General features: G+C 48.8%; 4 protein-coding genes across 4 annotated transcripts; 2 read left to right on the top strand and 2 right to left on the bottom strand.

The window, feature by feature from the left end:
• Nucleotides 1–220: 220 nt before the first annotated feature.
• On the bottom strand, nucleotides 221–2,200 carry V8C40DRAFT_281005 (ankyrin repeat-containing domain protein; the record flags this gene model as incomplete). Its single annotated transcript, XM_083221510.1, has 1 exon — nucleotides 221–2,200. One exon carries the CDS (start codon nucleotides 2,198–2,200, stop codon nucleotides 221–223), a length of 1,980 nt encoding a protein of 659 aa, XP_083070830.1.
• A 1,580-nt stretch (nucleotides 2,201–3,780) lies between these two features.
• V8C40DRAFT_250940 (ubiquitin-specific protease UBP2) lies at nucleotides 3,781–8,840 on the top strand. The gene is made up of 5 exons (XM_083217081.1): nucleotides 3,781–3,982; nucleotides 4,045–4,464; nucleotides 4,523–6,000; nucleotides 6,104–6,491; nucleotides 6,558–8,840. The coding sequence occupies exons 2-5, from the start codon at nucleotides 4,326–4,328 to the stop codon at nucleotides 8,459–8,461; spliced, it is 3,909 nt and encodes a 1,302-aa protein (XP_083070829.1). The 5' UTR covers nucleotides 3,781–3,982; nucleotides 4,045–4,325; the 3' UTR covers nucleotides 8,462–8,840.
• Nucleotides 8,687–10,268, bottom strand: V8C40DRAFT_58327 (ClpP/crotonase-like domain-containing protein). The gene is made up of 2 exons (XM_083223159.1): nucleotides 9,615–10,268; nucleotides 8,687–9,488 (listed from the first exon to the last, which is right to left on the bottom strand). Exons 1-2 carry the CDS (start codon nucleotides 9,995–9,997, stop codon nucleotides 8,912–8,914), a joined length of 960 nt encoding a protein of 319 aa, XP_083070828.1. The 5' UTR covers nucleotides 9,998–10,268; the 3' UTR covers nucleotides 8,687–8,911.
• An 863-nt stretch (nucleotides 10,269–11,131) lies between these two features.
• On the top strand, nucleotides 11,132–14,676 carry V8C40DRAFT_281003 (hydantoinase/oxoprolinase family protein; the record flags this gene model as incomplete). Its single annotated transcript, XM_083221509.1, has 2 exons — nucleotides 11,132–12,691; nucleotides 12,754–14,676. The coding sequence occupies 2 exons, from the start codon at nucleotides 11,132–11,134 to the stop codon at nucleotides 14,197–14,199; spliced, it is 3,006 nt and encodes a 1,001-aa protein (XP_083070827.1). The 3' UTR covers nucleotides 14,200–14,676.
• Nucleotides 14,677–14,843: the final 167 nt, after the last annotated feature.

The raw sequence follows: 14,843 nt of genomic DNA, 5'->3' as shown, positions 1-14,843 counted from the left end.
TCATCTGCGAATTTGTAAAATGTAATTGATAGACGAGCCCTAGCAACGATGCGCAAACTTTTGATGTAAATGCAAACTTTTGATGTGAAAAGACCTCCAACGCAGATTCCCGCCGAACATTCCCATAATGAATATCGGTTTGTAAATGGCTTCAAACCATCATTGTTGAAGCAGACCCAAGCATTTCAACCCACCCCAATATCTCTTCTTACGGAATGATCTATTTAAGAGCGTCGTCAAAAATTTTCTCCCACTCCTTCGCGGTTAACTCCCTACGGCCACACTGCTGCGCGGCCTCCTCCCAGTCTGCTTTCACGTCGCTCAGAAAGAGCCTCAGAATCGTACAGTTTCTTTTGCTTCGAAGATCCAAAATCTTCCGCAACGGCGTTTTGCCCTGGGAATCCTCATGTTCAAGATCTGCGCCTCGGAGAAGCACATCATAAGCATCATTTCTGGCGTCTATGTCCTTGTACTTCGGATATTTCTCTAACCTGTCCACAATTGAGTGCAACAAGCTGTTTCCGTTGATGTGGATGTAGCCGCCGTCGAAACACTCCAATCTCAGAGCGAACTTGAACGGCTTAGAGTAATTTTCTAAAGTAAGGAGAGCCTCGGAAGCCACTCTTTCTGCAATGGTGGTTTTTGGGAAATGCTTCTCCAACACTCCAAAAAGCTCATCATCTTGGGCGAAGGCGATCTCATAGGCAGCATCAATAGCAGATTGACTAATATGATCCCTATATGGTGACATCTTGAAGGATTTGCGAAAGCTGTGAGACGACGCTGCCCACTGCACGAATACGGTGTCGACCTCCTGGGCCACGAGTGACGCACCTACTTTGCGGAGACGATTGAAGAATTTGGTGGGCTGGCGACCGTGCTTGATGATGCAGACTCCTAAAACAGATTGAGAATTGTCAGAAGGAATGTTGGGGTTAGCGCCAGCTTTAACGAGATTCTCAAAGAGATCTATGAGCGGACCAGTGTGCTTAGTGTTGCATATGATGTCGCAAAGAGCATGGAGCAAGGTGAATCCCTCGTTTGATATCTCGTTGATATCAGCCCCATGGCCAACAAGCAGAGCGATAATATCATTGACGCCTCGGTTTATATGTTTCCAATCCACGGGGAGAGGCGTGGGAATAGCCTTGATGGCACAGATCAAGGGTGTCTCCATCACGCCAATGTCATCAAGATTGCCAACTTTGGCGTTGCAAGTCCCAATCATATACTTGATAATTTTCATATACCTCTGTCGTATGTTCTCATCCTTATTGTTGCAGTAATGCTTGATAGCTTGCATCAACGGAGTTCTTCCCGTCGGATCCAAACCTTCGATGTTGCCGCCATTGGCCATGATGTCTTTGAAAACGATTTCGTTACCACAGTCCAGCGAGAAAACTATTGGTGTCAATCCTGCCGTCAATGGAACATTGGCAAGCTCGGGATACTTTCTGAAATATAGCCTTAGGCTGACATCATCGATAAACTTTTCCCTTTCACGGGCGGAAAGAATATGTAAAACATTAATGGCGCCTGGGTCAACTTCAGACTCCATGTCATTTTCAATGGGGATAGAAAGTACAGGCGAGGCGCCATGTTTCAGCAGAAGTCGGATCATACTTTTATCCTCCTTGAGAAATGGAATAAATAAGGGGCGCCACTTGGAATGTCGAGAAGCAACACTTATCGAACTAGCTGGCATTCTTGATACGAGCTCCTTCCCGCCCGGTGAAAATAATGGACTGTAGAGTAGATGCTGCCCCAAGACATTAGGATCAGCCCCCAGTTGTAAAAGCTTTTCAGCTGCTACTCTATTGCCCAAGCCAGCAGCCAAATGGAGAGGCGTGGATATCGCAGATCCGCATAGCCGAAATAACCGATTCACATTCCCACCATATGCCACGGCAACATCCAGTATTTTAATCACTGATTTCTCAGTATCTTCTGTAGTAGTGATATACCATGCAGCCCATAGTATCGAACATGGGTTCTTGTCGAGAGCGTCTTTCTGGTAGAGAGCTGGAGTAGCAAGCCCGTAGAAGAATCGAGAAAGCTGAGCCACGCGTCCAAGAGTATTGACGGGTAAGAGTTGGATGAATTGAGACAAAAATTCGGAGGGGAGAGTGCTGAGATAGTCTCGCTTCCTTGCATCTTCAGGTATACACCACGGAAGATATTTTTGGTCAAGGTAGGCCATGATATGAGGCTGTATCGAAAAGCGCTGCTGAGTGATGTAGCTCTTGATAATAAATGACTGACGAAAGCTTAATATGCAGATATTTGGGAAGTGGACTAAATTTGACTGATTTCACCACGATGTTTGTTTAAGAAGGGTCGATGGAACTGATTGAAAAAAAAAGAAAGAGGAAGGGGGTACCGCTTGATACCTATGGGTTGGTAGAATGGTTTAAGAAAAAAAGAACGAAGAGATTATAGAATTAAATAAAAGAGCTCTTGGTCTCTCGAACGGAGCGAGTAGAGGGTTTCGCAACGTTGGAAGGTGGTTGAGGTGAAAGAAAGGAAGAAGTTGAGGCATGGGAGCTGGCTGTGAAGACTGTATTTGAAGAGCGGGAGCGGTGAGTTGTGGTTGAGGCTGTCAGGCAGAAAATTGAAGTTTTGGAGCTGTGATTCGAAAAGCGGTAAATCACATGCGCTTTGCGTGTAATCTCGTGCTCTGGATAGTAGAATAATGCTGATGGTAGGGTTGACAGCTGGCGCAGGTGGAAGAGCTGATCCACAGCCTGGTGCATCAAAGAGTTGCAATTTGGCATGGAAATTCAGAAATAGAAATCTCTTTTGGACTAGATAATGTGTGATCTAGGAGTCAAAATGAACTTTTCATTACCTTCTTAAGTGCCTGGCCTATATCCCTGATATCTTGCGGTATTGGCGTCGACCGGCTTCCAAACCAACAACTGCAAATGGTTAGGGCAGTATTAGGTGTTGTCTCAATTCCATTGTGAGATTCTTGTATATATTAGTCTCGAATGACTGACAGCGCAATGAATTCCTATGGATGTTAGATTTATCTTCAGAGCTGAATATATGGCTTGGTTGTATCCTAAATAGTTGTTTATTCTATTTGGTACACTAGGTATTCACAACTATCGGGTGACGATGTGTAATACCAATGGAAATATATTTTCTGTTTTATTTCAGTGTAAAATAAATCTTGTATTAAAATGTCCATCTCTCGTTACTTATTTTGGGAGTGTCTATTAATCAAATCAATGGAGGTGCCTGATATTCTAAATGCCTTCATTCAGAGGTAGTGTCTGCTACTCCCTGGCAATACTTGCAGCATCTGCTATTGGCCATATTTGTTTACCGTACATTAGGAGCAATAACTCCCCCAACATATTATTATTATCTCTGCAAAAACAAATCTTCTTTATATCTTTCGTAGTACCTATTCGAGCGTCCAATTAAAGTTCACATCTTGCCCAAGTGACAAACAAGTCCCCATAAGCTTAACTCGAAGCCTCTGCCGCAGTCTAATAGACATACTCCGTGTATGTTATCCACCATACCTATATCCATTCCAGTTACTGTCACTACTCTATTCAAATACATTGAATACAGAAACACCAATCTATCCATATATCGAGCAGCTTCTTCTCTTCTTCCAGCTAGTAGTCGTATACTCCTGGTGCAACAAAACACCTATTAGTAGATGTTCCTGCAGTGACGCCTCAATCACAAACACAAAGTGCTGAGTCAGCACGCATCTGCCGTCAAAACGTCAGAGCATTCCTAACTGAGATAAGCTACCTACGCATTGCCGTCACTGCTAAACCTCGTCGCGGGGGAGCTACAGAGGCACAACAAACGGCTTTGAGCAAACGAAGCTGCGTCAGCCCGGTGACTTTTTAGGCCTTTCAACAACGCACTCAGGCCACGAACGCTCGTCGCCACTGCGTACGCAAGCAATTACACACGCCCGTTTGCCCTCTCTTCAGCATCTCTTCTTTGTCCTGAGGTTTGTCATCGACCGGAACGGCCCTTTTTGCGATCCCCGCGGCTGACCTGCTTCATAACCAGCTGCAGCCGCCTGTCGAGTCCTCGATGCCCTGTCCCAGCTTTCTTCAGCTCGAAAATCCCACAGGGAGCATCTGAAGCGACTCCGGACCTGCAGCTCGCCTCCTCTTGCATTGTATAGATTCCTGCATCAACAGCGTCATCGATCAACATTATACAGCGGGATCGGGCCACCCTCGCCTTTGGCATCTCGAGTGACAGCTCCCTGCTACCCCTCCATTTCGATTTGCGATACCTAAGCAAACGCCTCCTCGCGCTCATCAGCCTCTCACGCATCATACACCATGGGCACCAGATACGACTTGCGGTCGCAAGACCCGGAGCCCAGCGTCTATGCCTCGCTGCCGGGAACAATGCAATCCGACTTTGTTCCACACAATCTGACGCCCATGAAGTCTGCTCTTGTTGGGCGAGAAGTACTTGGTACGCTGCTAACGCTTCGTATGTGTTTGGTTCGACTTCAACTAATCAAGTTGTATAGGATGTCACCCCAGTCGGTGGATATACGAGTTAATCAACAACAACTTCACCGCATGCGACCTATTCGAACGAGCTCGACGTACCGACCTGGATAGCCACTACAACTGGGAACACCCTCACCAGCTCGTCATCAATGGCAACCAATCCTATTCAACTTCGTCGTGCAAGGTGCTGTCCGCTATTTGCCTAGAGTGCCATTTCCATTTCATGTTCCGTGTCGAATGGGAAGATGCACAGTCAGACTTCTCGTGTCATCAAAGCCACAGCCAGTGGCCCATAGGAGACACTCAGTTTCCTTGGCATCACCTGGCTTGGGTTTGCTCAGATGAAGAGGCTAACATCCAATCTGATCGCTCAAAGTACTACCCACTATTGGCCCGAGAATACTTTGTCTGCTCAGCGCTGCCGTGTACGCTTCAGGTTACACTCGAAGTTTCGGAGCCCCGAATGCCGCCTTGGTGGGTTAATCTCTTGCTGGACCACGATACGATTCTTGAGCAGTTAGAGGCTGCGAGGAAAGATGAACCAACGCGATATGAAACTGCGACCGATGACTGGGCTCATCAAGCACCATCTAATCTCAACACGTACCTAAAAAATCTTCTGGAGACGACTTCTGATGCGGCCAGGAGTATATCCAAGAGAAACAAGAGATTTGCTGTACTTTTTGGTCCGCGCTGTTTCTCGATATTCAGAGACCTTGAGTTCAAAGAGCAGATTGATATTCAGGATGGGGTCGACGAGGGTTCATTTACCCCAACAGCTCCCCCGGCGGCAGAAGGTCCCTCTGGGAGTACGGAAATCGGCACCTATCGCGCATACCTCGAGGATGTACGCTCCGAAGTACAGAATCTCATATTCAAATCCGGGAGCACTGCAGAGCGCCCGACGTTCTGCGTGACTGCCCTGCATAATCATCTAGGCTGCGTTGAAGTCCCCAATGTTAGTACAGATGCGCTGGTTAATTTGGAACGATATAAACTCTTGGGAGTTCTACCGTCCCAATCCAAAGAGATCATTGTGAACGCATATAAACGACAGTGGGAGCTTGTCCCTTCAAGGAGGAGAGACCTGGTTGAGAAACTGATGGCAATTGCAAATGATGCCAATGATGAGCTACTGTCCGATTATGCAATTACTCAATCCTCTGTCTTCGAGAGCCAGCTTCAAAGGCACGGCGGTTCTGACGATGACGGGCTTGTCTCCCAAGCGCTGGAATACTTTGGGCTGAGCCCACCAAATACCTATAGCGCGGAGGCCTTGATCAAGGCATTTAGGGGGAAATTAGCCCGAGACCCAGCTGACGCCAGCACTGCCAGGAACATGCTTTTAGTCATTGCTCGAGCTACGAATGATGACTCTTACCAGACTACTATCTTAATGGAAGCCGATAACAAAATGTCGCTACCGACATCATTGGCGATACTCGGTTTAAGGAATGGGCAAGAGGCGGATGCCGTGAACGCCACGAAAGCAAAGGTAAGTTGGCGGGTCTAAACACTGCAAATTGGGAAAGGAAAATAAACCTTTCAATCACTCATGGAAACCATCAAGTACATCTGCTGACTGCATATCTTTTTAGCTAGCCGAGGCTGTATCTGACGAGGCCAAAGGCGTATATCTTGATGCTTTAGATTCTATTGCAGAGCACACAGTTTCACCATCTATTAAGCAAGCTGTGATTGAACTTCGCTTTGATCAGGGCTTCAATACTTCTGACCTTGATGCTGGTAATTCAAGCGATCCCAGAGCAACCAACCTCGACCTTCCCGTAGGACTGCATAACATTGGCAACACTTGCTACTTGAATAGTCTACTTCAATATTTATTTACCGTCAAACCTATTCGAGACATTGTATTCAATTACGACAGTTTACGGCTGGACCTGAATGACGAGAGCATTCAAGAACGCCGCCTGGGTGGAAACAAAATGCACATGGATAGGGGAGAAGCCGTCGTTGCGCAAGCATGTAAGTGTAGCAAATTCACGGAACATCCAAGTCTTCATAACCAATATGGCTGACATCAATGTATAGTTGCGGAAGAAATGGCTACTTTGTTTGAAAATCTTCGAACCTCTGACAGAACTGCCACTCGACCTTCTCAGAGACTCGCAAATGCGGTTTTATTGTCAACACATACGCTGCTCTCTGGTCCAAAACAGCCTTCCGAAACACCCACGGCACCGAATCCCCCACCATTACCTGCCCGTCCATCACCTGCTCCCCCAACGGATAGCCATGATGACGTGAATATGGTCAGCGTCTCGGTTCAGGCTGTGTCCGACCCGCTTGAAACGCAAAGTAGCTCTAGCACTCAAACGCTAGTTGGCCAAGATGATGCACTGTCTGACCACTCATATGAGAAAGTAGAGACGGTAGTAGAGGAAACGAGTGGCCAACCTCAGCCTGCCTTAACAGTTGTGGGGGAACCAGGAGACGACACTCTCATGGCAGAGGTCGCACTGGATGACGAGAAGCCGGTAGCCCCTGAGAATCTGGACGAAGCTAATGAGGCCCCTGTTAGCACTGACAATCATGATGTCGATATGGTTGACGTCGAGAAGCCCGAAACAGTTGATCAAAAAGTCCTCAATGCTCTTGAACACCAAAAGAGGTCTTCAGGAACAGACCAACAAGATGTCGAAGAGGTCATGGGCAGCATTATCAATCGCCTCCAGGCGGCGATTCGCCCAACTTCGACAGATAGCACAACAGGCATTCAACTGGAAAAAATCATGGAGACGTTCTTCGTAACAACAGTCAATTATACCAAGAAATTTGACGAACAGGAATACCAACATGAAATTAGCTTTGATAGATCGATAACGGCATTCCCAGCTGCCGAAGGTCCTTGTTCATTATACGACGCCCTCGGAAGAAACTTTGACCAGCAGATCTTGGAAGACAGCAAGCTTTCGCGATACACCGCCATCAAGACACTTCCGCCCGTGCTGCACGTTTTAATTCAGCGCTCACAGTCAATGGGTAGCAAGAATGGCAACCCAGTTGTAATCCCTGAGACGCTGTACCTCGACCGATACATGGACGCCCCTCACGATTCGCCTCTTTTCCGGCAAAGGGTTCAGGACTGGATAACAGCAGAACGAATTCTTGATTTGAAATCTCAACTGGCGAAAATTGAGGCCAATCCCAGCTATATGACTTTCCTTCAGACTTATGAGAGCGAAGTTGGAGCGGCCGAAGACACGGCAGTCCAGCCCTCGGATGGATCCAATGAGCCAACGAAGCAAGAGGAATCTACCGAGAATTGGGATTTTGACGGGCCCGTAGAGGATGACTTTTTGCTCATCACGACATCAAAAACTAGTAAAGTGGCTGCAACGGGGAAATCAAGCAACAAGCTAGACAATATCCAGAAAACACACGCTGCAGTGTTGGAAATGATGGAAAAGGAATTACAACAGCGGCAAGAGATGCTGGAGGAAAGTCTGAGCAGCCAGAAGCAAATCTCGTACCGGCTTCATGCTGTCATCTGCCATCGCGGTCACCTAACGTCTGGTCACTATTGGGTGTGGATTCACGATTTCGAGGCCAATGTTTGGAGGTGGTACAACGACGCAGACGTTAGGGAGAATAAGGACACGGCAGAAGTGCTCCGGACTCTGAGCACTAGCGGAGAGCCGTACTTCCTCTGCTATGTTCGCGATGAAGACAAGGACCAATACGTCAGCGTTCCCAAGAGGGAACCTCCAGCTATGGAAGACGCAGACAAAGTGCAAGGCGAACAGGAAAACCAAGAAAGGGAAGACATAAAAGAAACCGAAGGGAAAGAGCCAGCTGATGAGGCTGTGTTGGTGCCCCCGGTGGCCGCAGACAAGGATGGAGATGTTGAACTCAACGATGCGAAGCCGGAAAGTGACCTGGAGGCCACTCCTACGGTGGATGCAGTATCACAAGAGTCAGAAGAAAAATCTTAGAAAAATGCTGTCATGGAGGATACACATCAACCTGTAATGGAAGGGGAGCCTGTTCATGGACTCGTTGATACGACAACCGCTAATGTGAGGAGTCCACGTCCCCGGCACAAGACGAAGAGAGGAAGCAGCCAAAGGAGAAGAGATAGCGTGAGGAGTACTGGGGCAAGACTCAGAGAGAATCATCGGGGAAGACTCAGAGAGTATGAGTTCCGTACCAGGTGTTGTCGTTAAGCTAGCATTATGATGAGATGATGAAAGATGTCGAAAATGTGGCATTAGAAGTCCCGAGGATTATGTATATTAGAGAGCAAGACATAGAGGGAATATGGTATATTTCCAATTCCCGCGATTGGTATCTGCATCATTATTGTGTACTCCGTTTGGATTTTGTCTTGCTTGCTTGTTTATTTTGTGTTCGCTTTAAATTTGATTTTCTACTCTGTTCCCAGATTACCGGCCCTTGAAGACAGGCTTTCGCTTGTCCTGGAATGCCCTCAGGGCTTCATTTCTGTCTTCGGTGTTGACAACCCTCTTGTACATTTCATTTTCCTTCTCTTCCCTAGCCCAGGCGACGGCCTGCAATCCAGCGCGGATAGCAATGGGGCCTCCCTCGCAAATCTCCTGCGCTAGCCTGACGGCCTCTGAGAGTGCAGACTTGCGAGCCGTCTGCAGGATATCAGCGCCATCCCGCTCGTCCTCGGGCAGAACCTCGACGAGGCGATCAGCAATGCCGAGGAAGTAAGCTTCCGGAGCGGCAACACGGCGGCCGGTGAGGATGAGGTCGCGGGCGCGGGAGAGGCCGACGATGGCGGGCAGGCGAAAGGTGCCGCCGGCGCCGGGGATGATGCCGAGCCTGGTTTCTGGGAGACCGACGGTGGCGTTGGAGGAGAGGACGCGGAAGTGGGTGGAGAGGGCGAGCTCGAGGCCGCCGCCGAGGGCGAGGGAGGAGATTGCGGAGATTGTGGGGATTTGGAGGTTGGAGAGGTCGGTGAAGGCGCCGCGCAGGTCGGAGAGGAACTTGGCGGTTCTGAGATGCTGTTAGTATACAACGCGAGTTTGGAGGATGGGAGAGGTAGGGAGAAGCGGGAGAAGGGGATAGGAAGAGGTGAAGGCAAATTGGGACAGGTTAAGCATATCGCATGGCTAGACGCACTCTTCCTGGGTAAAGCCTCGGCGCTCCTTCAAGTCAGCACCAGCGCAGAAGCACGTATCGACAGCACTGGCGATGATCAGAGCTCTCGTAGGGCCCTTCTCGTCCACGCCAGCCGCTCCGCCGAAGCGCTGCGGGGGAGCAACCTCCTCGCCATCGGGGCCGTACTGGTTCTGCACATCGTGGATCTCCGCGCGCAGAGAGGCCAGCAGATCCTTGGAGATTGCGTTTCGGGCCTTGGGCCGGTTGAGCTCGAGGATACGGATGTGGCCGCTTGAAGCTGCGGGAAGGTTGGTGACGCGGATGAGGGGCTCTGTGGTGGAATAGAGGCGGCGGAGGGTGAAGGAGGGAGAGGAGGAGATTGCGAAGCGGAATCGAGGAGGCATTTTGGCGGAGATTTCTGGGCGGAGATTGGAATTGGGGAGAACTCAATTGGGGGAAGTTGAAAGAGCTGGCGGAAGAAGGACGGTTGAAAGTAGCTTGAGGTTTTGGTGTTGACGGCTTCGGCTTAAAGGTGACGTCGATGCGAATGAGCCGAGCTTAATTTTCTGGCGCGGCTTGTGTCGGTGGATGTTCCATTTGGCAGGGGAGTCGGCATTAACTGAGATTGAATGTGTTGCTCTAGGGAATGAAGTTTTGTTTATTTTATTCTTGTGTCTCATTAACAAATAATTTTGGAATTCGAAAAAAGAAGAAATGTTAATATCTCCAGAGCTATGCAGATATAGGATCAACCATGAGAGTTCCCATCTAAGCTTGTATCCGCCCCAGTGCTTATCTTGGTCTCTGTTTTTAGTCCGTACCTATAACCCTTCAATTTTTGTCTATCTTCGTCATATTTGTGAAGGAAAATGTCGACATTTCGGCATATTGATCAAGAGTGAATAAATTCATTACATGTATCTAATTATACTTGGACCATCTGAGACCGGCAGCTATTGGTGAAAGCGGGCTGCTCCGAAAATACCTAGTAGACGCCATACTCCGATAGTATGACCTACCGAGCTATCACCTAATAAGTAGTGAATAGTAAAGATAAGTCTTGCCTATCTTACATATAATTGACGGTACAAATGTAGAAATAAAAGAATCCAGGTCAATTGAGGAATGCACTTGCATCTGCTACTTAGATGAGATCCTTTATCGTACATCTCTTCACATGCCATGTGCTCCCCTCGTCTACCACAATCGCTAGACTTTCTGTGACACAATCTGGAGCTCATCGTTGGTATATGTGACATCGGGTACTCCAAAATCAGCTCATCAACAAGACAAGAAATCTCTCATAGCCCTCCCATCAATCATGCCTAGCTGCTGCAGTGCTAATTGTTATACCCCGCTGCCCCTCTCCGCAATCGGGAAGCCGATCCTTCCATGGTACTCTGCTCTAGAGAAGGTGATGTAAGTGCCAATCCCATCTTATCTGATCCTCTGATAAGGACTCCAGATCCTCCTTTCATCATTCCATCAATGCGCTCTAAAGGCGTTTGTCTACTACTGTGCAAATATACAACACAGCTATGCCCTCTGCAAATATCTCCAGGCACCTCCGCATAGGAGTCGACGTCGGCGGCACCAACACAGACGGCGTCATTCTTGATCCCCTCCAGGCGTCATCTCCGGGCAAAGGCATCCTAGCATGGCACAAGGCTCCCACAACGACCAATCCAAGTATTGGAATCAACGATGCAATCACTGCCATGTTCAAATCCGCTGCCATCAGCCCGTCCGAGGTTGAGAGTGTAACCATTGGCACTACTCATTTCGTTAATGCTGTTGTTGAACGAGATGCTTCACGACTGTCTACTGTGGCAGTTATCCGACTCTGTGGACCTTTTTCAAAGCATGCTCCTCCTTGTGTGGATTGGCCAGATGATATGAGGCAGATGATTCTGGGCCACTATGCATTGCTCAAAGGCGGCTTAGAGGTGGACGGAAACCTCATCTCAGACATTGATACGCGAGAGATTAAAGAGCAGTGTGCCATTATTCGCGAAAAAGGCATCAGGAATGTTGTAGTCAATGGAGTGTTCAGCCCCATAGACACTATAGAGAAGCAGGAGGAACGAGCTGCAAACATTATCAAAGCAGAATTGCCCGACTGCGATGTTGTTTGTTCCAAAGACATCGCTAACCTAGGATTCTTGGAGCGTGAAAATGCGGCCATTCTAAACGCTTCCATCCTTTCTTTCGCTAGGAAAACCATCAGGTCTTTCCAAGAGCCAATCAAACGCCTCGGCTTACACTGTCCCGTTTTCATCACACAAAATGATGGCACCGTCTTATCAGGGGACATGGCAGCGAGGTTGCCCATTAGGACCTTTTCGAGTGGCCCAACAAACAGCATGAGGGGCGCGGCATTCCTTGCCCAGGGCGAGATATCCGAAGCAGTCATGGTCGTTGACATTGGGGGCACAACGACAGATATTGGGCTGCTGTATGCAAATGGGTTTCCCCGGCAGCAGGCTGCTTACAGCGATTTGGCAGGCATTAGAGTCAACTTTTCCTGTCCGGATATCAAGAGCATCGGTCTTGGGGGAGGATCGATTGTCAGAACTGACAACGGCCTAACTGTCGGACCAGACAGTGTTGGGCATAAGCTTCAGCAAGAGTCTGTTGTTTTCGGTGGCAAGATCATCACCGCGACTGACTGTATAGTGCAAGCGAATCCTGATTTAAGCATAGGCAATACAGACCTTGTGAAGGCTGTGCTTACTGATGAACAGCTGAACCTTTTTAAGGTCGCCCTTAAGGGCAAGGTTGAGAAGGCAATTGATAAGATGAAAACTTCTCCGGAAGACATCCCAGTGCTGCTTGTTGGCGGTGGAGCTATACTATCGCCTGACGAGCTTAAAGGTGCAAGTCGAGTGATAAAGCCGGAGTGGTCGCAAGTTGCAAACGCAATCGGAGCAGCAATGGCAAGAGTCAGTGCAGTTGTGGATACTGTCAAATCCACAGAGTCCAAAACCACCGCTCAGTTACTGGAAGAGATTGGCCAAGAAGCAATTGCAAAGACTATATCTGCTGGGGCGTCTCCTGCGTCCGTGGAGATTGTCGAAAAAGAGACCCTCCCACTCCAAGTAAGAGCCGCAAAGTAGAAATCGAGAATGAACAGCCGTGACTAATTCGATATTGTGTGTAGTACATTGCTCATAAAACAAGATTCATCGTCCGTGCAGCGGGGGATTTCGATTTGGGGAGCGTCCAAGTCCACGCCGCTCCAGAAGCGGATGACGAGGAAAATGATACTGATATGAGCCAATATGAGAAACTATCAAAGCGACCAGAATCCACATCTAAAGAGCAAATAGACAAGGATATCGACATTGCTTTATATAAACCAACAGTTAAAAATCGCGTTTGGTATATATCGGAAACGGACGCTGATTGGATTGCCACCGGCTGCTACATCCTTGGAACGGGCGGCGGAGGATCCCCTTATTCCCATCTAGTGCGTCTAAAGCAAGAGCTCCGTAAGGGTGCAATTGTGAGGGTTATAAATCCATACGATCTTGCCGACGACGATCAGATTGGTTGTGGAGGAGGTGTGGGCAGTCCCACAGTCGGAATCGAGAAGCTGCCTGCCGACGAGCTATTGGAAGCTCAACAAGAATTATTCAAGGTCTGTCCTAACCCTGCCACTCACATGATCTCCATCGAAATTGGAGGTGGCAACGGCCTCCAAGCGATGATATTGGGCGCCAGCACGAATATGGATCTACCAGCTGTGGATGGCGACTGGATGGGGCGGGCTTACCCAACAAAATGGCAGACGACCCCCGTTGTTTTTAACGAACGGTCTCCTATCTGGTCTCCCATTGCCATGTCTGATGGTAATGGTAATGTCGTTGTCATGCCGAAAGCGACCTCTGACCTTGCTGTTGAGCGCATTCTGCGAGCGGCTCTGACACAGATGGGATCACACACAGGTTGTGCTGAGTCCCCGGTGACAGGAGCAGAGACGAAGCGATGGGTAGTAGAGCACACTATTTCTCAAGCTTGGAGAATCGGACGCGGCGTTGCTCGTGCTCGGAAGGAGAATGAAGTCGACAACGTAGCCGAGTCCATCATTGAGGAATGCGGGGGAAAAGCAGCTGGTAAAGTGCTCTGGAAGGGTAAGATTGTCGGTGTTGAGAGGACACTGAGGGGAGGATATGTCTATGGTGAATGCTTCATCGAAGGAGTTGATGTACGACAAGACAGCGACGGCTTACAGCAAGATGTTACCAACCCATCGTCATTCCGGGGGACCATCAAGATCCCTTTTAAGAACGAAAACATTGCAGCTCTCAAGGTCCGAGATGATGGGAAAGAAGAGCAACAGGAGGACGTCCTAGCCATTGCCCCGGACTTGATCACCGTGATTGATGCCCAGAACGGTGAAGCTATCGGCACTCCAGAGTACAGGTATGGGCTACTAGTAGTAGTGCTGGGGCTGGCCGCCAGTGATAAATGGACGGGAAACCAGAGAGGAATCGAACTTGGCGGACCAGTGGGATTCGGGATAGACCACCTGAAGTTCACTCCGCTGGGCGCGTTTGTCAAGCCGAGGAGCGTTATTGACGAGTTTGATGGCATTGCTGAATAGGTAGACAAGATAAGATTTCCTTAGCATCATCATCAAATATTACAGATCAAGATGGCTGGAATTAAAGTATAGAACCGTCCCCGCACTAGGCCAGCCGCACCTTCCTTTGACCTCGACATGGCTTCACCTTGTTATTAGTCATGATTGATGCATGTAGTTCAGATGCTTGGATCCGCATCTTCTAGAAACCATCCACGACTTCCAAAAGACTGTCTCATGTTGCATCAATGCAAATCCTCAAGGCACTAAAGCCCTCAAGGGGGCGCTCGATCCTCCACGCCGCTCCGCCGCTAGCTGCCATTGGCACGCTCAGTCATGCACTGCAATTATTACCGCGTGCTTTAATCTGGGGGAGGCGCAGCACTGCAGCCAGCATCGTGTCAGCCGCTGGTTAAGGCAACCCTGCAGAAGCTATGTCTATCTGCTTTGTCAACCCCCGGCTCGATTGTGTCTGAGATGATGTGCAGACGACAGCGTGGTTCGCAGCGGCCGCCAGTATGTTGATCTCGCCAGTTGGGCTCAATATCGTCTTGGCTACCTGCTGGATTCCGGGACCCAACTCGCCAAGCTCACCATCGACATAATGCCTGCTTCTCTTAAGAGACTCGATTGGCCAGAACAGACATGGTCGCGTATCGACCCAC

The sequence above is a fragment of the Trichoderma camerunense genome (genome assembly GCF_050948025.1).
Source record: "Trichoderma camerunense strain CBS 138272 chromosome Unknown V8C40scaffold_14, whole genome shotgun sequence".
NCBI classification, from domain to species: domain Eukaryota; kingdom Fungi; phylum Ascomycota; class Sordariomycetes; order Hypocreales; family Hypocreaceae; genus Trichoderma; species Trichoderma camerunense.
The sequence above is the reverse complement of the archived record's forward strand: the minus strand, read 5'-3'. Positions and strand labels throughout refer to the sequence as shown.

Bases quoted from the DNA above. Each gene is read 5' to 3' on its own strand.
- V8C40DRAFT_58327 (XM_083223159.1), bottom strand. From the start codon at position 9,997: ATGCCTCCTCGATTCCGCTTCGCAATCTCCTCCTCTCCCTCCTTCACC. The intron at 9,489-9,614 runs GTGCGTCTAGCC...ACAGCATCTCAG, and splicing joins CGAGGCTTTACCCAGGAAGA to AACCGCCAAGTTCCTCTCCG.
- V8C40DRAFT_250940 (XM_083217081.1), top strand. From the start codon at position 4,326: ATGGGCACCAGATACGACTTGCGGTCGCAAGACCCGGAGCCCAGCGTC. The intron at 4,465-4,522 runs GTACGCTGCTAA...CAAGTTGTATAG, and splicing joins TGTTGGGCGAGAAGTACTTG to GATGTCACCCCAGTCGGTGG. The intron at 6,001-6,103 runs GTAAGTTGGCGG...ATATCTTTTTAG, and splicing joins TGAACGCCACGAAAGCAAAG to CTAGCCGAGGCTGTATCTGA.